The sequence below is a fragment of the Boleophthalmus pectinirostris genome, unplaced genomic scaffold (assembly GCF_026225935.1).
Source record: "Boleophthalmus pectinirostris isolate CB_2022bp ecotype Guang Dong unplaced genomic scaffold, ASM2622593v1 HiC_scaffold_14, whole genome shotgun sequence".
Lineage (NCBI taxonomy): Eukaryota > Metazoa > Chordata > Actinopteri > Gobiiformes > Gobiidae > Boleophthalmus > Boleophthalmus pectinirostris.
In genome coordinates this window covers 31179667-31203249 of record NW_026571047.1, presented here as the reverse complement: position 1 = coordinate 31203249, position 23583 = coordinate 31179667, and the positions used below count along the sequence as shown (strand labels likewise).

General features: G+C 39.9%; 2 protein-coding genes across 2 annotated transcripts; both read right to left on the bottom strand.

The window, feature by feature from the left end:
• Positions 1-3562: 3562 nt before the first annotated feature.
• LOC129407922 (GTP-binding protein SAR1b-like) lies at positions 3563-8054 on the bottom strand. The gene is made up of 7 exons (XM_055150564.1): positions 8020-8054; positions 7466-7539; positions 7215-7334; positions 6980-7045; positions 6345-6448; positions 5409-5540; positions 3563-4223 (listed from the first exon to the last, which is right to left on the bottom strand). The coding sequence occupies exons 2-7, from the start codon at positions 7521-7523 to the stop codon at positions 4104-4106; spliced, it is 600 nt and encodes a 199-aa protein (XP_055006539.1). The 5' UTR covers positions 7524-7539; positions 8020-8054; the 3' UTR covers positions 3563-4103.
• Positions 8055-9016: 962 nt separating this feature from the next.
• LOC129407813 (inorganic pyrophosphatase-like) lies at positions 9017-11968 on the bottom strand. Its single transcript, XM_055149927.1, has 7 exons — positions 11957-11968; positions 11795-11860; positions 10822-10948; positions 10483-10610; positions 9748-9833; positions 9454-9523; positions 9017-9067 (listed from the first exon to the last, which is right to left on the bottom strand). The coding sequence occupies exons 1-7, from the start codon at positions 11966-11968 to the stop codon at positions 9017-9019; spliced, it is 540 nt and encodes a 179-aa protein (XP_055005902.1).
• Positions 11969-23583: the final 11615 nt, after the last annotated feature.

Here is a 23583-nt window from a genome sequence, read left to right as displayed (position 1 = left end):
TATACAACTATATTTATTTTACAATATCCACAATATGGGTCAAAGGCTGTTTATTTCCCCTCATAAAAATAATTCTATCTTTACATTTTCGTATTTTCTTCACACATTTCCATACAATCATTCTATTTTAGCTTTTAATAATTTATTTTTTACATTTGCATCATACAAACTACAGTCCCTGACAAAAGGTTTTGTCGCTTATCCATTTTGTAGAAACAAAAGCTTATAACCTGACTTTAAATTAATCGACTGCAGCAGGATGGTGCTCCATCACATACTTCTGTCTCTACATCAAAGTTTCTCAAGGCGAAGAAGATCAAGGTGCTCCAGGACTGGAGCCCAGTCACCAGACATGAACATCACTGAGCAGGTCTGGGGTAGAATGAAAGAGGAAGCATGGAGGCAAAACCAAAGAATCTTGATGAACTCTGGGAGGCTGTAAGACGCTTTCTTTGCTATTCCTGATGACTTCATCAACAAATTGTATGAATCATTGTTGAACCGCATGGATGCGTCCTTCAAGCTCATGGAGTCATACAAGATATTAAATATGGATCTCACAGCACCACGACTTCATTCACTGATGTTATGCAACATATTTTTGTATTTGAAGTAAATTATTTGTTCAATTTTCTGTAGGTGACAAAACTTTTGTCTTGCCAAAATCTGACCTTTCTGTGTTCATTAAATGATCAATCTTTCTTCAGTGAAGCAAATTTATTTTAGTATATTGAGCATAATTTGGGAGGGTTTTAGCTTCATATGAGACATTTCTAAAACCAATCAATTAATTTAAAGTCAGGTTATAAGCTTTTGTTTCTACAAAATGGATAAGCGACAAGACTTTAGTCAGGGACTGTACTCAGAACAGCAGCAGACAGGTGACAGGTTCACTCTCGTATCTGTACAGACAGTCAAAAAGCACGAAACCTGACCAAAAATACAAACAAAATCTATAAATATGACAGATAACTGTTGTATGTCATTTTGTTGCATAAGAACATAAACAAAATTAATTGAACATAAGGAAATGTTCTGCTTTTCCATGTACTAAAATAGGCCAGTATCATTAATAGCTACAAACAACTCAGGTTCACATTTATTTTAGTCCTGGTTTGAGTCCAGTTTATGTCCTGGTCTAGACTTGGTTTGGTTCTGTTCTAGTCCTGGGCTAATCCTGGTCTAGTGTGGATTTATTTTTTTGGTTTAGTCCAGGTCTCATTCTGGTTTAGTCCTAATTTAGTCCTGGTCTAGTCCTGATTTAGTTCTGGTCCAGTCTGGATTTATTTTCTGGTTTAGACCTGGTCTAGTCCTGGTCTAGTCCTAGATTTAGTTTCTGGTTTAGTTCTGGTTTAGTCCTGGTCTAGTCTGGATTTACTTTCTGGGTCTGGTCCAGGTTTAGTCCTGGTTTGGTCCTGGTTTACACCTGGATTTAGTTTCTGGTTTAGTCTGTCCTGGTTCAGTCCTGGTCTAGTCCTGGTTTAGTCCTTGTCTGCTCCTGGTCTAGTCCTGGTTTAGACCTGGTTTAGTCCTGGTTTAGTCCTGATTTAGTCATTTCAGTCCTGGTATAGTCCTGGTTTAGTCCTTGTCTACTCTTGATCTAGTCCTGGTCTAGTCCTGATTTAGTCCTGTTTAGTCCTGGTTTAGTCCTGATTTTAGTCCTGATTTAGTCCTGGTTTAGTCCTGATTTAGTCCTGATTTAGTCCTGGTTTAGTCTTTGTTTAGTCCTGGTCTAGTTTTGCTGTGATCTTAATATTTTTAAAACAGACCAAGTACCAGAGACGGCTATTTTAAAATGAATTTGTGAAGGAAAGGTTAAAGCTGCATTGTGTAACTTTTCTGGTTGGGGGTCCGTCACCTGCTTGTTTCTATGGATACGTCATTACTCTGCCTGGAATGTTCCACAGTGTGACATTAAACAGCTCTACTTTACATTTTTTTCAATTACAGGTGGTTTTAGAGCTCAAAAAACCTAGAAAAACAGACATTCTGACTGTGAGCGGGGTCGCCTCTCCGCAGATCTGATCTGTAACTTGGTCTTGGGCTTGGTCTCAGTGAAGATAGAAAGGTTTAATGCCATACTTTCGAACATTCCAGACAAATCAATACAGCAATCTACACAGGAAAATGCATTTGACAAACCCTCCGCCAGAAAAGTTACACAATGCAGCTTAAATTTGGAGCAAAATTCAAAAATATCTAAAATATGTCGCATGTTATAATATTAATTTGTATCAGATCCTTTTTAGATTTCACCTTCAAAGCCTCAGCCATTTAAATTTTAAGGATTTAGTAAAAAGGATATTTACAGAGAGGAACATCAAGACCCAAAATCCGTCTGTAATCCCTCTGAGAAAAAACAAAAACACGGAGATTAAAATGGCTGCTTCCCATAAAAACAGATCATTTCATTGGTTTGTTTCCATTCTCAGCGCGCACAGGGACTCGGTGGGAGCGTTTATTCATTCTTAAAGGTGCATTGTGTAACTTTTCTGGTGAAGGGACCATCAAATGCTTTTCTACACAGACATGTTACTGCTTTCTCAAGGATGTTCCACAGTGTGACATTACACAGCTCTACTTTACTTTACATTTATTCAGTTACAGGTGGTTTTAGAGCTCAAAAATACCTCGAAAAACAATGTTCAGATTGTGAGTGGGGTCGCCTCTCCCGACAACGTACGTTTGCATAGGGACGGTGGGGACATGTCACAGTCAATATTTGGGGAAGACAAAATAGTCCCTACCAATATTTGCCATTTTACTTTAATACAAAAAAAAATCTAAATTTATTCCGATATTTTTAGTATTAATTGAACACGTTTTAGTTCATATTTTGTTTATTAAACGTTCTGAGATGTGTTCAGTGATGTGACGACAGGGTTACACCTGCTGCTATATCATTGGCTGTAACAGAGTGATGTCATTAGTGGAGCCAGGAGCCTAAACTGGGGAAGCGGCAGGACAGGGCCGCACCTGAAGATGTCGGCTTGAGCAGGCGTGAGTGAAGACGCTGCACCAAACTTTGAAAAACTTATCAAAAGGAACTGACTCGGCTTCATCTTACACTTTCCTGAAGTCACTGGATGGATGGACAAAGTCTGGACTTCAGTGACACTAAAACCATCCTGTCGGGATTAAGAAAGACCCGAATAATTCTAACTGGAACTGATGCTGAGTCTGACGACAGCGACACAGAAGAGGAAGCGGCGCTTTGTTTACCTCCGGAGGTCGTGGAGTTGCTCAGAAGTGACACCGAGGATGAAGAATTGAATGGATTTAGTGATTTGGAGTGAGATGGAGAGTTTGTTAAACTTGTTCTGTTCTGTTGTTTATGTTATAGTTTATCTGAAGAACTGTTCATATGTGACGTCAACAGTCTGTTGTTCTCTCTTCTATTGTTTTTACTGTAACTTGTCTTTAAGATGAAATGTTGGTTCCTGGTCTCTGATTTTATAAAATACATTTCCCCCAAAAAGTGCGACTTATATGTTTTTTTTTTTTCATTACACATTTTTTGGCTGGTGCGACTTATAGTCCGAAAAATACAGTATTTTGTTTCTCAGTTTATGTTATTTTCTGTACATTTTTTAGCATGTTTGTTAATTTACCTTTTACATTCCTGTTAATTATTTTTACATTAATTTGTACCATTTTCCACCTTGTTTTTTTGTTACTTCCCTGACCCAGCGAGTTGGGTCGTAACCGTCTCCACAAAGATAGAAAGGTTTAATGCCATACTTTTTAAACAATACACCTTTAAAGCTGCGGCGTGTAACTTTTCTAGCCACCTGCTGTCTCCATGGAGATGCTATTATTTTGCCTGGAATGTCCCATAGCATGGCATTAAACATACAGTATATATCTCACATTCATGTTGGTGTTTTTACTGTGCAAAAATACTTTAAAACACCTGGATTCTCACTGTCAGCGGCGTTGCATCTCCGCAGATCTGACTTGAAACTTGGCCTGGACGCACCAGCTGCTTGAGATAGTTTAATGCCGTACCGCGGGGCATTCCAGGCGAGGCAATGACATCTCCGTGGACACAAGCAGGTGGTAGAAAAGTTCCGCAGTGCAGCTTTACATTAATTGCTTTATCCTCAGTCGATGTACTGCGAGAGCCACCGGAAGCCCTCGCCGTAGCCCTGCCTCTTCAGAACGCTGCACATGAAGATCTCCAGAGGTCTCGTGCTGTTCAGATCCTTCAGAGGCACGTTTCCCTGCGAGAAAAGACACATTTATGAATTAATTTAGCTAATTTAAAGACGCATTGTGTAACTTTTCTGGTGGAGGGTCCGTCAAATGCATTTCTCCATGGAAAAAAATATATTCCTTTTGTCTCGATTACGGAAAAAAATCATTATCACGATTATTCTGGTCAATACTAAAATCAGGATTATTCAAACAATGCATTTATTTTGCATTTCTCTGTCAAAAATAAACACTTCGTTATTGATAATTTACGTAAAATTTTCAAATTGAAAATAAATATAGGCAACAAATATGAACCTTAGAGCAGTTTTGCGATGTATAAAACATAAAATGAATAAAATTAACTTTGAACATGAAATAAAACATAAAAAACATAATTGTATATCCAAAATAAATCATATATCCAGCTGTTCTACAATCTGTATGTTTAAATAATTAAATAAATATACTTATTTATATAAAAAATATCCCAAAATAAACTAAGCTTTAAATCGTTTCAACTTGATTATATGAGTTTGGACACACAAATTGAAATCGCGATCAAAATTCAATTAATTGCACAGCCTTATTTCACAGTATGGCTTTAAACCTTTCTATCTTCATGGAGACCAAACCAGACCAAGTTACAGATCAGATCTGTGGAGAGGCGACCCCGCTCACAGTCAGAATTCCTGTTTTTCTACATATTTTTGAGCTATAAAACCACCTGTAAATGAATAAATGTAAAGTAGAGTTGTTTAATGTCATATTGACATGACGTATCCATGGAAACAAGCAGGTGACGGACCCACAAACAAAAAGTGACACAGTCCAAATAGTTTACAAATGTAAGGAACGCTATTTAACTTCCAAGAGACTGGTGTAATGGCTCCCTCTGCCGACGGTAACAGGAATAAATCATGAAAAAAATGACTATGCAACTATTAGAGGCCACAACTCATTTCTCTTTCCTCGCTTCCTTCTCCTTGATTCCTTTCCTCAATCCTCCATTTTTCAGCTGTCAATCAAATGTGTCATATTAAGTGTCGTCTCAGAGAAACCCACGGAGTGAAGGAGTAAACGTCAGAGAAAAAAATCAAACTTTAGCTTTTGACCTCAGTGACAAGTTTATATCCTTTCTCCTTCCTCACCCATTTCCTGCAGAATCGAGGAGAAGGAAGCGAGGAAAGAGAAATGAGACGCGGCCTTAGTACCTTTCCAGTGAGCTGTCCGTCCAGACAGAAGGCCCCCCTCAGAGCTCCTTCGCTCACAGCCTCCGCTCGGTCGATTTTATTCCCCAAAATCAGCATTGGGACATTGGAGATGTTCTCGTCTGACAGAAGAGCCTAAAAAACATTAAAACAGTTCAGTGTTTTTAAAATAAAACGTCACACCAACGCAATTTGACCCCTTACGTATCCTGAGAATATTTAAATAGTAAAGTAACATCTCAAAAATGTGGACAGAAACTCAGACAGCAAAAAAATCAGGCATTCCTTTTGTTTAGAAAAGTTCAAAAGCCTTTATTGTATCACAGCTTTCATCAGGGCGTATGGATAAACCCAGGTAAGCTGTTTCTTATCTGCTGCATCATTTATATTTTAATATTGTATAGTTTTATATGGATCACATGTTTAAAGGAACTGTGTGAAGCCTGTGCTCTTACTGTATTAAAAAAAATGATTACAATCACATCTGAACCTGCATCTCCAGAGCTTCACCTGCAGATAGAGACACATCCAAGTTTGTCTCATTCTTAGTTTATGTTCAGGCCTCATGTGAAAGCTCAGAACCTCCAGAACTCCCTCCCTGAGCTGCAGAGGTTGCACTAGCACTGATCCATAATTGCTGTAGGTGCTGGGATTTACACAGTGACCATTCAGATCAGAGAGAGACGAGACATTTTAGGTTTAAACCATAGACTGTATATAAATGGCTAACGCACTAGACAACGCGTTTGAAATAGGATCCTGGTGTTTTTATTTTGCTATTTTGTCCGTTTATACTTCTAATATGGAGTGGCCGATGGGTGACATCACACTCCCTTAGTCCACTTCTTCATACAGTCTATGGTTTAAACAACTAATTGGATTGGATTGGAACATATATTATCTGTATCAGTGCTTTGACTCAGAGGATCTGTGACTCACATCCAGTTCAGTTTTGGATTCGTTGAGTCGGTCGTGATCGGCACAGTCCACCATAAACACCACAGCGTTCACCGCGGGGAGGTAGTTCTTCCACACTCGACGAGCTGAAGGTAACAGGACAACATGTGAAATGACTTATTTCTTTCATTGTTGGTAAAATCTTTAAAACATGAATAAAACTGTCAGAAATTCTTTACATCTTTACATCAAAATATTTACAATTTACAGTGTTTATCTAACTTTTGAAATAACTTTTTGGAGGGGGCATGTCACCTGCATGAATCCATAAGACTAAAGGACTAAACCTGGAGTAAGAAATATAGTAACAAAGACGATATTGTGATTGTCTCTCTTGAATGCTACTCTATGCTCAAACAAAGACACTTTTTCCCACCTCCTGTTGCTCAGCCTTAACAGTGAGCTGCAATGAAGTGTGAACTTTCAGCAGAAGCAGAAAACTTGAAGGAAATGTAAAGACCAAGTTTACATGAGTTGTGATCTGGCTTCTAGAAAATCATGATTTTATTCTTTTTTTTTTTTTTTTTTGCTACATTGCCCACCCTAAGGCAAGTTTTTATTGAAATAAAAAAATAAGTTTCTTATGTATATTTATTTATATATAAATGTCCTGTTACCTTGCACGTGTCCTCCTAGGTCAAATGTAGTAAATGTCATGCCTCCAATTGTCAGCTCTTCTGATGCTACAACACAAACCATAATGATATTAACTTGAACTATTAACTAAAATGAGATTACACGAAAATGCATAGGATACTGTGGAAAAATAGCACAATATTTTTCCCTTAATAAGCTATACATAGACCGTACATGTAATCAGAAACTTAGAAATTATAGAAACTTCATTCTTACTTGGGTGTAGTGTGGGCACATGTTGACCAAGTCTGTCGTCTTTTAACATGTGAAGAAGTGTAGTTTTACCGGCGTTATCCAAACCCAAGAAAACCAGCTTCCCAGACTTTTTATACAAACCTGGAATAAAAGATAAATTATTATATGCCTTCAGACGTTTTTTTGCATGTGACTTAAATGTAGAGCTTCTTAAACTAACTTGTACTTGCTTTATAAATGTATATTATATCAATAGACTTGTAATTACTCACCTAAAAATTGTAATATGTTGCTGAAACCTCTGTAAATCCAGTCAAATAGAAAAGACATTGTGATGGACACTGCCCTAAGAAACAAAGTGTGGTTTTAAGTTAATTTAACATATATAGAACAATAAAAAAAAAAAAAAAAAAACATCAGTAGCCAATGCACCAATGCACCTGCTGTAGTGACTCAATAAAATAAATAAATAACTTGTAGTTACTGATCTAACTGCTTCTTGAATATCACGTTTAATAGTTTTGCACAATGATTCTTAATTAAAATATTAACCAAAACCGCACTGATTAAACTGAGCCACGTTTAATGAAACTGAATTAGATATGCGTAGTAAAGCGGTACGTAACAGCTTTATCTCACACTTAGCGCGCTAGCTAGCCTTCAAATTCCGGCATTTTTTAGAATTTTCTTTACGTAATCAGATTGTATTTATACCGAAATCGATTAGACATAACGACTTATTAGTTTTTATTTATATTTGACGTTTCCAAAGCTTTGTTATGCAGTCTACGTTATATTTTTACAAGATTTTCGCAGCTAAACTCACCCAATGACACGGATCAGGTAGCGGTCCCTGTGGTATCCTGGAGACAGCCAATCAGAGGAGGGCTTAACTTCTTCGCTGGTTTTGAGGTTGGTAAGTTTGTTTGGCCGGTGGGAAGCGCTCTCTGCAGATAATATGTTAACTTTTTCAATTATTTTAAGTTTTAAAAGTTATACTATTTTTTTTATTCTTAACTGCAACGTGAAATGGCAGGGTTAGCAAACAAAAATATTAGTTTAATTACAATAAAGTGCACTATTATACATAAATTACTAAAGCCTTTTCTCATACCTTCAGTTAATGTAACTTATTTTAACTCTTATTTTTTGTTAATTTCATGTATTTTGAATTGTACATATATTTTTATTTTACTATTTATTTTTTTCTTAATTTTTTTATTTAAAAGAAATAAGCATTGGTTGCAGTACAAATTCAAATAAATCAATACAGTCTTGTAATGAAATGTAACTTATTGTTGTTTTAATTATTTATTATAAAAAAAACATCAAGAACATTCAAATTGTTTATTGCATGTTAAATCACACAGACTTTTTTCACATAGGCTACCTTTTATTGTACCCCATATTTAAACTTATTTTTTAAATTTTAATTAATAATGATGAAATGTAATGTAACTTATATTGTTGTAGATTGTCAACAGTAATAAAAAATCTTTTTTGTTTGATCTTGCCCTGTCCTTAAAAACAATGCCATATGTTTGAATTATTTATTATACAAATCATCATGAACAAAACACAATTTTCATATATTTTATTTCATTATTAAGTAAGAATCACAGTGTTTTTTAACAGATAAGGTGATTATCTGAGTTATAGTGAATAAAATAAAAGGCGCTTTTTCCGGTTTCTCTGCTGCATCTTCTCATTTCTCCAAGAAGAACCATTTGTCAACTGAGAAAAACAAAATACGTGGAGTTATAATTTAAAGTAATACATTAATAATACTTTTAAAACAGCTTTACATTATGCAATTTCAAATGTTATGTTTTACCTGAACTGGGAATGGGTGCTGCAGGTCCCAAAGGACTGGCCTGAAAAATTTAAAAAAAAAAAAAAAAAGGACAGTTTTATAGACTTTAATAAATAAATAAAAGACACACTGTGTAACTTTTATGGTGGAGGGATTGCCATATACTTCTATCTTTATTGTTTTGCCTGAAATTTTCCGTAGTATGACATGAAACGAATTTATTTCCATCATGATAAGCAGATGACGCTGTTAAGCTGAGTTGTTAGGTAGTAATAAAAACACATACATTAAATTTATTAAATGCAAAATAGATACAGGGCATTTAATGCAATACTGTGGAACATTCCAAGCAAACCAATAGAATAACGATTGAGACAAGGAGGTGGGGGACAGGCTATATTTACCAGAAAAGTTCCATAGTGTCTTTAAACAGTAAAATAAACTCACCGCTTTGACTATGTCCTCTGCTGCTGCTGCTGAAATGCGGAATGGACTGTCAGCAACAGTTGTGTTGATACTGGAGACAAAAGAATTTAAAATTATAAAACAAGCAATTATAAAGTATGTATAGCAACAGGTATTAATTATGAGCGAGCTAAGGGTAAGAAAGAAACACACACACGATTTAAAGGTCCCATATTACACAAAACAGACTCTTGTGAGCTTTAATTCGTGTTATAATGTTATTGTCTCCACAAAAACAGACCTGGACCTCTAAGTTTAGTTTAATTAAATCCTCACCAGTTGAGTTCTCCAGCCTCAGCTTGATTTAGGATCAGAGCTCTCCAGTACTGATGAGTGCCCCTCACAATTTTAGTGGCAAAGTCCTGGAAAAGAACAAACACTTGTTGTATTACTTCAAGACAATGAGACAAACAAGAAAACAATAATAAAGTATAAGTGATTTTTAAGTAAGTGCTTTTTAGTTCAGTGAATGAATGAATGTTCTCACATTCTCACACCACATCAAAATTGGGACTAAGCTTGGACTAAAACAGGACTAAAACAGGACTAAATCAGGACTAAATCAGGACTAAATCAGGACTAAATCAAGACTAAAACAGATCTAAACATTAACCAAATCAGGACTAAACCCAGACTAAACTAATAATAAACCAGGCCCAAATATTAATCAAACCAGATCTAAACCAGGACTAGACACCGACTAAACAATAACCAAACCAGCTCTAAACCTGGACTAAAACAGGACTAGATCAGGACTAGCCCCAATCTAAACCGGGACTAAACCCAGACTAAACCAGGAGTGAACCAGGTCCAAATATTAACCAAACCAGATCTAAACCTGAACTAAACCAGGACAAAAAAGTCTAAGTAACTTCAACAGTTCTCTTGGATTAAATATTGTCCTAATCTTATAATATACTGTTTTTAAATATGTAATTTGTGTATAATCTGAAGCATCACATACTGTATAATTATAATACACTGAAATCAAAAGCTTTAAAATATTTGTACCTTGTTCTTGAATTCTCCGTTAAAAGCAAACTCATTTTCTGGTTTTCCGTCTGGGACTTTGTATCGTTTGAACCAATCGTGTGTGGCCTCCAGATACCCCGGCTTCAACCTGCGCACATCCTCTATATCTGTGACGAGAGAAACAGATTCAGTTTGAAAAGAGACTCATTTTAGTCAGACATTTTGAGAAAAACATCTGAATGGTAAAAGGTCTTTAAGAATAACAACAATCTACATGTGGCAGACTTTTGAGTAACAACTGCAGCAACTAATATTGTCCTTTATACAATTCTGAAACGACAAAGATGTGACTGTAGTTGAGTAGTACGTGTGTGTTACCGTTAAACTCGTTTGCCTGGGGGTCCTCTGTATTGATGACTATGACCTTCCAGTCGGTTTGTCCTTCGTCGATCAGAGCCAGAGTCCCCAGAACCTTCACCCGGATCACCTCTCCTCTGGAACACACCTGCACACACACAGGGAATATGTATGAATGACTTATTCACACACGTCTCTCTCTGTTTTTGTTACTTATTTAGAATGTATTATTATTATTATTTATTTATTTATACTTTTTGCGCTTTGTTTTTATATTATTTTCTTCTCTATGGTGATAAATTAATGCAAAACAATCAATGACATACAACATAAAGCTGATCTTTGCAAAACTAGAGATAAAATATAAATATTTGATTCATTTGAAGCTTGTTTCTGACATGGGTCATCTGCTACTACTACTACTGCTACTACTACTACTACTACTACTACTACTACTACTACTACTACTACTACTACTACTACTACTACTACTACTACTACTACTACTACTACTACTACTACTACTACTACTACTACTACTACTACTACTACTACTACTACTACTACTGCTACTACTACTACTACTACTAACTACTACTTTACTACTATACTGCTACTCCACTACATTTAAGCTTCAGTGGTGGGCCGTCAGGGCCAGCAAGGCCTTCTCTGCTGGCCTAAACATGCTCAAGAAAAGTAAATTTATGTTATTTTATTTTCATAAATATGTAAACAAAATGATTCTCTATTCTCTGTATTCTTTACGTCATATTATTTCCACTTAGTCGAGTGGCTTCCAATAGTGTTTTTTATGGTAGAGTTTTTAACCAATTATATTTCAGCTAGCTTGTGTTGTCAAGTAAATTAAATTTGCTTGAGACCTTCAGAATAAACAGAGCAGGCCCCTGTGCACTGTAAGTGAACGGGCACAGTCAGGTTGCAATAGCCAATCAGATCTCGATTCTGCGTACCAAGGCTAGCTAGAAGGTCTTACGCTGAACTCGACCCGTGCGCGTTCGGTGATTGGATTAGCACTTGCTAGGGCCTGACAAGCGGCAATCTGGAGAATTGAAATAAACACGGAAATTCAAGAGCCAGCTGTATTTTTAACCCATAATGGCCGAAGGAGAAGACATTGATCTGGTTGCAGATCTACTTTCCACGCCATTTTCAAGACGGCCCTTTCAGGAAAAGTTGGATATCGTAAGAAGAGGTCGCTTAACCCCTGCGCTAGCTAGCCTATCCCAGCAAGGAAAAGGGTTTGTCCGACATTTTCAGACAACCAATTATGAACGGTACCCGTGGCTTACAGCCTCTGAGAAACGCTGCAAATTGTACTGCTGGGAATGCCTATTGCTTGCAACTGATCGATTTGGTGTTTGGAGCCACACTGGGTTTGCCAACTTAAGTTGTTTTACCAAGGCAGCAACGAAGCATCAGAGCACGGCTGGGCACTTACAAGCTACGGTGCGTTTAAAAACGTTTGGGGACATTCGAGTAGATCTGCAGCTCAGCGAACAAGTACGCCGGGAGACGGAGCTCCACAACGAAAAAGTGAAAAAAAATAGGGAGATATTAAAAAGACTGATGGATTGTGTCATGTTTTTGGGTAAACAGGAACTTTCATTCAGGGGAAACGATGAAGGCGCCCAGTCCTTAAATAGAGGTAACTACGTGGAACTTCTTTCTTTTCTCGCAGAACATGACGCAGACTTGCATTACCACCTGACAACTAACAGGGTGTTTACTGGGACATCAGGAAAAATACAGAATGACCTAATTTATGCTATTGCTGAAGTGATGGGAGACGAGATCAAACTGGAGATCAAAAAAGCCCCCTTTGTCGCAGTGATGGTTGATGAAACCACTGACGTGGGTAACATGGCACAGCTATCACTCGTCCTGCGCTATATGACGGACACAGGTGTCAAGGAGCGTTTCATAAAATTTGAGGATGTAACCAGTGGCAAACGAGCTGATGACATTGCCGTTCTTATTTTCCATTTATTTGAGGAATATGAATGTTCTCTGGACAAAGTTGTGGCACAGTGTTATGACGGTGCAGTGGTAATGGCATCCGGGTTGAATGGGGTGCAGGCTAAAGTTAAAGAAAAGGCACCTATGGCCTTATTCATTCATTGTTATGCGCATCGTCTAAATTTAGTACTGATGCAAGGGGCCTCAAAGCTTAAAGAGTGTAAGGTCTTTTTAGCCAATGTGAATGGCCTCGCTGCATTCTTCTCCAGATCCCCGAAGCGCACTAAACTACTAGACAACATATGCAAGCGGCGTTTTCCTCAAGTTGTGCCGACGCGGTGGCAATATACATCAAGATTGGTGAATGCAGTTTATGAGAAGAGACTTGCGTTGAAGGAACTGTTTGATCACATATTGGAGCACCATGATGAGTATGATCAGGACACTGTGCTTTCTGCCGATGGATTTACTGCACGTCTGGGTGATTTTGAGTTTTGTTTTTTGCTCAACATATTCAATGGGATTTTTGAGTATGCTGATGTGCTTTTTGGAATACTTCAGACAAAATCACTGGATGTGCAATTTTGCATGGCAAGGGTGAACGAATTTTGTGACACAGTTGAGCGAGCAAGGGACAAATTCAGTGAAATATACGAAGAAACAGTGCGCATCTCAGGTGGTCCAAGCGCGCGCAGAGGCCAGGGCGCGACACAAGACGACCTGCGCGCACACTACCAACGTCTCCACACCAGCATTCTGGACAACATTCTTTCCCAGACACGGACTCGATTTCAGGACCACGAAAGGCTGATGTTTCTCTCTCCCTTCTCGACCCTCAGCACTTTCAGATATACAGGAAAAAATTTCCACAAACAGCCTTCTCCAGCTTAACACAGAGCCACGGATCATTATTTGATCTTCCCCGACTTAAAACAGAACTGACTGTAATGTATGCCATGGTTGATTTTGAAGGGAGAAGTCCAGCTGATCTTCATGATTTTCTTCGGAGCAAAAATCTGAGTGAGAGTTTGGGACAACTTTACGCACTGGCCTGTTTGGCTGTTACTATCCCTGTATCCACTGCATCTGTCGAGCGGTCATTTTCAACGTTAAAGCGTATTAAAACTTATGCCAGAAACACGACCGGACAGAAACGGCTTTCAGCATTAGCCTCCATGTCCATAGAAAAGGACTTACTGATGGACCTAAAACGCGCCGATAAACTGTACAACAGAGCCACTGAAGTGTTCTTGAGAAAAGAAAGGAGGCTCGACTTTATTTTCAAATAAGCAGACGCTGTTGAGAACTATGTTGGTGAGTAAATGCATTTTATTTTCAATTTCTTCTTGTCATTGCAATATTTTCAGTTATTTGCTGTTGTATAGCCTATTCTCAAAAATGCAAACGATCTCTTAACTTTATTTTCAAAGAATAGTTTGTTTTGTTATTGTCTGGTTGGTGTCTTATATGAAACGGCGACATTGCGCAATTTATTAGACAGACTTGTTTAAGATCACACAGCGTAATTTTGGTGGCATTTTGTTTAGTATTTTTAAATCACCTTTTTATTTTTGACAATATCTGTGAACTTAGTTTCCTAATCTTAATTGTGAATGCATACTTGATGGTTTTAAATGCTCCTGAAATAAAGTGCTGCTTGACTAGCCTATATTGAGGTGAAGTTAATGTATGGGGCGTCACTGAAGGCCTAAGGTTGAAATGCACGGCCCGCCACTGCTTCTACACTGTAACTGTTATTTGTTTGTACACTAACTTGTGAATGAACTTTACAGTTACGCATGATTGTGATGAATTAGTGTACCCTTGTTCTTGTTGTTTTGAATTCTGATTGTTGTTGTTTTTGCGAGATGTATTTGAACGCCCCGCACAGTTTCTTGGTACGTGCCTTGAACTAGACTGACGTGTGTTTTTTTGTTTTGGACCGCGGCTAGGCACGGTATGGGAGCGGGGACTGTTACAGCCGATTTAAAAAAATTGTGTGTGGCTTTGTAATAAATATCCCCTGTGGAAGAGAACGGAATCGTTTTTGTGCCTAAAGATCTGTAACATCATGGCGAGCCAGCCAGGAGATTGGTTTTAAACGAACTTTGAGCGTGAGAAAAAGGACTTCTGTTAGTAACCGTTAGCCGAAAACGTTAGCGTCCTCGCGCTGCTGAAAAAAACCTCTCTCCAAAAACGAACCTGGAACAACGGATAACAAGTTGATTTGTGAGTACGCAAAATGGAGCTAGAAAACCTGAGAGACGAACTTACTACTACTTTATGCCAAAGAAGCAAGGATCAGCTCGTAGAAGCCTGTAACCTGCTAAAATGTGAGGCAGGGGAAGGGTTACTTAAGGACATGAGCCGCAGAGCGCTAATGAAAATAATCGAACATAAACTGGATGAAGTCGAGACAGACTACGAGCTCGAGGAAGCCATCCAGTATGTGCAACAACTTTTATTAGCCATAGGACACACTGGGTCGAAAGGCGATGCTGAGGAGTGGCGTGATTTTTCCCGTGCGTCTGAAAGGTACAAGGAGCTACAGAGAGAAATCAGAGCGATAGAGGAGAAGCTGAACATGGCAGACGCCGCACCCAGTCCGGCTCATAATCCTGTACCAGGAAAGATCCCTGAAGTAACCATCCGTAGAGAGTTTCGGATCAGTGGCCAGATAGGGGAGGGTGGACAACGTGACAGGCTGTCCTATACCAACCTGCTCCATCAAATAGACAATGGGCTCCGCAAAGGCCACAGTGAGCCAGAGGTGATTGAAGCAGTGATAAGAGCCATCAGCCCTGGGCTCAAACTTCGTGACATGTTGGAAATAAAGACTGATTTGACACTCACTCAGTTAAAAACAATACTGAAAGGACATTACAGAGAAGATGATACATCAGACTTGTATCAAAAACTGATCAACATTTCCCAGGACCCAAAAGAGTCTCCTCAAGAGTTCCTCTTCAGAGCCATTGAGCTGAAAGACAGGCTGCTGTATATATCCAGAGGAAAAGAGGAGGAGCACTATGGAGCAGATTTGGTCAAGAGGAAGTTTCTGAGGTCAGTGGGTACAGGTCTACTGAATGACAACATTAAGTTTCAGATAAAGTCGCTTCTCGACAACCCGGATGTGACTGATGAAATCTTGATTGAGAAACTGAATGAGGCAGCCAATCTTGAAATGGAGAGGCTGAACAAGCTAAAGAGAAACAATGCCAAAGTGCCAAAGATTAACGAACTGCTGACGGCAGAGGGACCACACAGCAGCCCACTGACTACCTCAGTTCCAGCCAAGGAGAAACACCAAACCAACCCGAGCTCCACCGGAGGTACAAGCCTTAGTGACAGAACTTAAGGCTGAGGTTGCAGAGGTGAAACACAGATGGTGCTAGCTTCTCTTAATAACAACAAGCTTCAGCATACCAGGAGGCCAGTAGACAACGCAGGACCCCGTCGGAGGAGAGGCTGCAAGACCTGCCAGGATAACGGAGAGGGAGACAACTGCACCCACTGTTTCAAATGTGGCCAGTCGGGTCACATCTCCAGAGGTTGCAGAGCTTCGCGTCCGCTGCAGGGAAACGACGGAGGGCCACTGCCACGGGACCAGCAGTGACCCGGCCGTCTCATCAGGAGTCCCGCCACTGCTGCTACTGTCATCTGGAGGAGAAAGGCGACTCACCTCTTCAGACCTGCACAAGCTGTTCATCTGCCTGTTATTGCCCTACAACATGTCAGGAAAACCACTGGCAAGAACACAAACACATGTGTAAAACAGTGAGATTAGTTGAACAATATTTGGGTAACAAGGAAGAAACAAGGTGGTCCTCACAGATAGGGAGTGTTGATAACCTGGCAAACAAACAAGGGAAAAAAAAATTATCAAACTGATTGGTCGACGTAAAATGGTTAAGTGCACTTTTGATGACATAGTAGTTACAGCACTGTGGGATACTGGGGCCCAGGCAACTGTAATCAGTGATAAATGGAGGTCTGAGCACTTACCTCATACAACCATTAGGGGGATAGATGAACTTTTAGGACCAGAGCCATTAAATGGGCTTGCTGCCAACCAAACAACAATACCGTTTATTGGTTGGGTCCCGGTAGAATTTAAACTTCTAGGTGCAAGTGCCTCCAGCTCCAGCCTTCTAGTGCCTGTCTTAGTTTCCAGTGACCCTAATGTTGCTCAAGATCCTATTATAGGTTTTAATGTGATAGAGGAAGTTATTAATGAGCACATAAAACAACAGGGTACCATAAACAATGACTATGCTGCTAGCATTGTGAGTAATGCATTTGACATTGACAATGTCTCTGCCAAAACTTTTATCCAGCTGATGCAAACCCACCAAGCAGCTGAAGTAGAGACTCCAGTTAAGAATGGCCGGAGTAAAGTGGAGCTGGGCCCAGGTGAAGTGGTCACCCTTCGCTGCCGCACACGTATACAGGCGGAGGAGGACACTGCTATGCTGTTTTGTCCTGGTGTGAACTCAGCTTTACCTGAAGGACTGCATATTCAAGAGGTATTATTTAAGGTGAAAAGGGGTAACTCTGCCACTGTCCCGGTGTCTGTCACAAATACAACAGGCCATTGTATCACTGTAGGTCCACGGCTTATTTTGGGTCACACTGAAGGGGTAAAAACAATATACCCAGCAGCCTTACAACCTGGGGAAATACAAAAAAATGCTGAAGTGACAACTGATGCAGAGGTTAAACTCTCATCTCCCAAAAGTGACATAAGTGAGGCTTGGGACCCTCCTGTAGCTTTAGACCATCTAACGAATGAACAACAGGTTGCAGTAAGAGAGATGCTCAGGGAGGAATGCAAAGCTTTTGCTAAAGATGAAAATGATGTAGGTTGCATTCCTACCCTCCGCATGCACATTACCCTTAAAGACCAAACACCAGTTCAAAAGACTTACATTAGTGTGCCAAAGCCATTGCACCAAGAGGTCAAAGCATACCTGCAGGATTTAATAAATAGAGGGTGGGTCACAAAGTCAAAATCACCTTATTCGTCCCCCATAGTGTGTGTAAGGAAAAAGTCAGGCGAGTTAAGACTCTGCGTGGACTATCGTGAACTAAATCGTAAGTCAGTGCCTGACAGACATCCTATTCCTAGGATACAGGATATGCTTGACAGCCTTACGGGTAGCTCTTGGTTTACCGTATTAGATCAGGGGAAGGCTTATCATCAGGGGTTTTTAGATGAGGAGAGCCAGCCACTCACTGCGTTCATTACCCCCTGGGGTTTATACCAGTGGGTTAGGATCCCTTTTGGTCTTAGCTCTGCCCCGGCAGAATTTCAGAGGAGCATGGAAGAGTGTCTGTGGGGCCTACGTGATGATATTTGTTTACCTTATCTTGATGACAACTTGGTCCATAGCAAGTCATTTCAGGACCACATTGAACATGTAAGAGCAGTATTACAGAGATATCAAAAACATGGGGTAAAACTTACAGCCAAAAAGTGTGAACTGTTCAAACCTAGGGTCAGGTTTTTAGGCAGGATTGTGTCAAAAGAGGGCCACAGCATGGACCCAGCAGAGGTCGCCCCTGTGCTGTCATTGAAAGAAAAACAGCCTAGCACAGTGGGTGAGTTGAGACAAATACTGGGGTTCTTGTCTTATTATAGACCCTATATACAAGACTTTTCTCGTTTTGCCAAGCCTTTGTATGAACTGCTAGCAGCCCAGCCTGCCCAAAACCAACATAATGTAAAGACTAAAAAGGGGAAAAACAAACTGACTCGAGGACAGTTGCCCTCTTCTGCCCCAGTTAAATGGACTGACACTCATCATCAAGTTTTATGTTACCTAGTTGATAAACTGTCTAATCCTCCTATCCTAGGGTACCCAGATCTGAATCAACCCTTTGTGTTGCATACCGACGCTTCTCAGGCAGGGTTAGGTGCTGTGCTCTACCAGCGTAGCAATGGTAAACTAAGAGTAATAGCCTATGGCTCCAGAACTTTGACACCACCAGAGAAAAACTACCACATGCATGCAGGCAAATTAGAGTTTTTAGCACTTAAGTGGGCTATTTGTGAGCGCTTCAGAGATTATTTGTTTCATGCGCCATCTTTTGTGGTTTATACAGACAATAACCCGCTAACTTATGTGTTGACTACAGCAAAACTGAATGCGTCTGGTCAGCGTTGGGTAGCTGAATTAGCAGATTTCAATTTTACCATAAAATACAGACCAGGCAAAACAAATGCAGACGCAGATGGGTTATCCCGAATGCCTTTAGACTTTCAGGACTATATGAGTCACTGTACACAGACAGTCAGTAAAGATGTTGTAACAGCCACACAGCAGAGCGTCCTAGTACAACAAGCAGAGCAGGCTCTCATATTCAGTGCTGTTTCTTTTGAGGCTCTCCAGCAGCAGTCTGAAGCCGAGAGACTTTTGGACACTATTCAGCCATTACCTAGAGAGGAGATCTGTGTGGCGCAGCAAAAAGACCCTGTAATAGGTAAAGTGTACAGTCACATAAAACAAAACAAGAAACCTGTTGCACACGAATTAAAAAATGAAAGCTCTGAGTTTAAGGCATTGGTCAGAGAGTGGGGCAAGCTTCACATCAGGGAGGATGGGACTCTGTTCAGAAAAACTCAGCTCAAAAACCAACTGGTTCTCCCTGCAGTGTACCACCCTCTTGTCCTAAATGAACTACACAAACAAATGGGCCACTTGGGCTCGGAAAGGACACTCCATCTTATTAGAGATCGTTTCTTTTGGCCCAAAATGCAAAGAGACATTGAGCATTTTGTCATGAATGTTTGTGAGTGCTTAAAGAAAAGAAAACCAAATAGACAAACACGTGCCCCATTACAAAACATTGAAAGTACTCACCCATTCCAACTAGTGTCGGTAGATTTTCTGCACCTTGAGCAATGTAAGGGTGGTTGTGAGTATATTCTTGTGGTCATGGACCATTATACTCGCTTTGCTCAAGCATATGCAACAACTAACAAATCTGCAAAGACTGTGGCAGACAGACTGTTTAATGATTTTTGCCTTAGGTTTGGCTTTCCAGAAAAACTTCATCACGATTTAGGGAGGGAGTTCGAAAATAGACTATTACACCATTTGAAAGAACTGTCCGGTATCAAGGGGTCACATACAAGTCCGTATCATCCACAAGGAAATGGGCAGACAGAAAGGTTTAATAGGACTCTTCTCTCTATGCTAAGGACACTAACTGAGGAACAGAAAACAGACTGGAAAAGCCACCTTCCCAAAATCATCCATGCCTACAACTGCACTGTTAACGAGTCCACTGGTTATTCTCCATTTTACTTATTATTTGGCAGGCTACCAAGGCTTCCAGTGGATCTTCTGTTTGGTATCGAGCAGGAGGGCAGCTCCAGTACCTACCAGGACTATGTGGACAAGTGGAAACAAAGAATGAGTGAAGCATACAACATCGCCTCCAGAAATGCAGCCAAATCAGCTGTTCGAGGTAAAAACACAGTATGACAGAAGAGTCTATGGTCCACCGTTGCAAGTAGGGAGCCGTGTTCTAGTGAGAAATGTGACTGAAAAGGGAGGGCCAGGAAAAATCCGCTCCTATTGGGAAGACAACATTTATGTCATAACACGGCAAAAAAGGTGAAGACAGTCCTGTGTTCGAGTTGGAGCCAGAAAATGGCAAAGGAAGGACAAGAGTGTTGCACAGGAACATGCTATTACCCTGTGATTTCCTCCCACTCACCTCAGATGAAAATCAGACTGAACTTGAGACAAAAACAAGGAAAAGACATTTTAGAAAAAGGAACATGGCACGGGGGACTCGGGCAGAGTGTACAGACAGCGGGGAGGAATCTGAGGAGGATTTGTCTGGTGTGGTGTTCTCGTGGCCCACTCCCGAGCCTTGGGGTGCACTGGAGCTGAATCCGGCTGCTGCAGAGTTCATCCCGCGGATGGATGGGGACATCCCAGTGCGGGATGAGCCTCTATGGGAGACTGAGAATAAGCAGGAAGACTCTATGACACTTGGGGTAGCCGAGGAGAATGTGGATGCCAGGGATAAGGGAGATGTGGACAATTGTTCAGATGTCGGTTCTGCTGGGGAAACGGAAGGGATCAATGTGTATCCACGGAGACAGAGAAAGAAACCGCAGATTTTAGCATACAATACATTGGGACAGCCAAGTTTCACTGAGAGGGCAGTAGCCGCTCAAGAGTTAAATGTTAATAGTTATTGGCGGCCTTGGTAAGAAAAAAAAAAACAAAAACAAAAAACAGCATAAACTTCCCCATAAGACTGTACCAAATGTACTGGATAAATCTTTTGACATTGAATTGACATAGGAACTGATGGCCGACTATGTACTGTGGAAAAGAAATGTTTTCTTTTGGAACATGTAAGAAAGCATTTTCTGCTTCAAATTGGGTCTCTGGTATGGATTTGGGTACAATTACCTATGGGACGGATAACTAAGACTGAACGATATTCAGGGGTACACATGACTACAGTGCACGGTAGTTGTGGGTAACTTTAAAAACAAATAAAAAGGGGGAACCTTTGTAAAATGTCCATTTCATATCATTTGATAATAAAGGGAAGGTAAAATTTTATCTTAAGAAGGTACGTTTATTTTGTGTCGGGACGACATCTAATAGTGGGGGAGAGTGTGAGAGACTTGATTAATGACTTTACAGTTACGCATGATTGTGATGAATTAGTGTACCCTTGTTCTTGTTGTTTTTGAATTCTGATTGTTGTTGTTTTTGCAAGATGTATTTGAACGCCCCGCACAGTTTCTTGGTACGTGCCTTGAACTAGACTGACGTGTGTTTTTTTTTGGACCGCGGCTAGGCACGGTATGGGAGCGGGGACTGTTACAGCCGATTTAAAAAAAAATTGTGTGTGGCTTTGTAATAAATATCCCCTGTGGAAGAGAACGGAGTCGTTTTTTGCCTAAAGATCTGTAACATAAACTAAAATGAAGTGTTAAAATAAAATATCTCTGTTGTTGTTTAGATAAATCAGGATAACCCGACAACGTGTTATCCGTTTAGTCTCAAAACGTTAATATAACTCTTGATTTTGGGGTTAAACAGAAACTTTGGTCCATTTCCCAAAATGTTAAATTAACTCTAGAACAGACTGGACTCATATAAACCCTGAGAAAATGTTAAAACTGATTCTGTGAGAGTCAATTTAAACTCTGTTTTTTGTTGTGTACAGTCTATGGCGGGGAGGACAATCATTTTTTCCATGGGCCACATGAGAAACAGAAATATGTTGGAGGGCCGAACCAAAAATGCTTAACTCATTTCTGCATAATATTAATTGTATTTCTTCATAAAAAGCAGTAAATAACATTTGTTGTTGTTTTGATGAGCTGCTCAGACTGGTCAGAGTTTACGTTATGACTAAGCAATGAAAAAGTGAGACTGCCTTACAAAAAAATACATTAAAAACCCCTCTAAAATGAACGCAATGCCGCTTTAAAGTCCATGCAGGCGGTAAAATGATAAAATATGTTTATTTTTTAATTCCAAATGAGCTTAAACGGGCCGGTCAGAGTCAACCAAAGGACAGAATGTTGCCCGGGAGCTGTAGGTCTGGTCTATGGAAACACCCAAGTCTATAAACATTTATTTATTTGGTAACAGCTTTAGAATGATTTAAAACATAACTGTATAATGTTACCAAATCCACGTTATTGCTATTTCAAATTTCACGTCATATTTGATAAGAAATGCACTAATATAATCCCCACAACAACACATTATTTTAGGTTATTGTGTGTGAATATTTTCTGGTGACATCTCTCTCTGTGTTTATATTTCTGTATTATCGCAGGGTCAGTGTCGTTCTGTGCTCTGTGTGAACTGATCCTATTCACTTTGTAGCGCTGCCAGTCCACGGGCGCCGGCGAACCTCACATGTTTTATTGACGTCGCCGGCAGCCGTGAGCTCCTATAGCCCTGAGCTCTTCACACTCTGCATGTACGGAGCGAAGGATGTGCACAAGTCTGTCCACGGGCTCAGCGGAGAGAAGGATCAAACTATCTCTTCATCTCTCGCTCTGTCTCTCGCTCGCTCCCTTTCTCTTTATTCTCATTATCTCTGTGTCTTTGTATCACTTCACTCTGTCGTCCAGTATTGATTTAAACACACTGAGGGATTAACTCGATACTTGATACTGATTATGATGCCACAGTGAAGATAAAACGTGCTCTTTTGTCTTTTAGAACTGGATAGGGGTGTGTAAATATATCGAGATATCAATATAGTGTATCATTGTAATGTGATGCTGCAGTATCGATATTGTGGGCTGCGGTATCGATATATCGCCAAGAGTGTTTTTGGGTAAACTGGACTAAATTCTTTTGTTACAGAGCTCCAGTTTTGTTGCTTGTTCAGAGAAAGGAAACGTCTATGCTAGGGATGGGCATGATTAGTCGATTAATCGATAATTGATCATTAAGAATTTCATCGATTACGTTCATTTTAATCGACAAACCGAATATAGGTTGCTGTGCGTAGCGTGACCAAACAGGGGTCCGTACATGTGTCTCTCTGCACTCAGAAGGAGCGAGCAAACACAAACAGTCTGTCCGCCTGCAATGTACCGAAGCACAAATGTGTATTTAACGATGACTTGTACAAGAAATTCCACACTTTCTGTTCGGGACAAGTGTGAGTCCATGTGCACAGTGAACAAAGCAGCACATATGTTTCGGTGTCCAGTTTTGAAAAAGTTTTGCCAGGTGAGAGTCGCGCAATGTCGATGACGAGTCCCCACCTCCCTCCCCCCGTACGGTGTCCTGGTTTTGACAA

What these genes read in the sequence shown, in the direction of transcription:
- LOC129407813 (XM_055149927.1), bottom strand. An exon ending in GCGCACGGGTCGAGTTCAGC is followed by an intron (nt 10,949 to 11,794) that starts GTAAGACCTTCT and finishes GTGTGTGTGCAG; the next exon opens with GTGTGTTCCAGAGGAGAGGT. An exon ending in CAGAGGACATAGTCAAAGCG is followed by an intron (nt 9,068 to 9,453) that starts GTGAGTTTATTT and finishes TAAATTTTTCAG; the next exon opens with GCCAGTCCTTTGGGACCTGC.
- LOC129407922 (XM_055150564.1), bottom strand. Translation starts at nt 7,523, where the DNA reads ATGTCTTTTCTATTTGACTGGATTTACAGAGGTTTCAGCAACATATTA. An exon ending in CAACATATTACAATTTTTAG is followed by an intron (nt 7,335 to 7,465) that starts GTGAGTAATTAC and finishes CTTTTATTCCAG; the next exon opens with GTTTGTATAAAAAGTCTGGG. An exon ending in ACGGACAGCTCACTGGAAAG is followed by an intron (nt 4,224 to 5,408) that starts GTACTAAGGCCG and finishes CTTTTCTCGCAG; the next exon opens with GGAAACGTGCCTCTGAAGGA.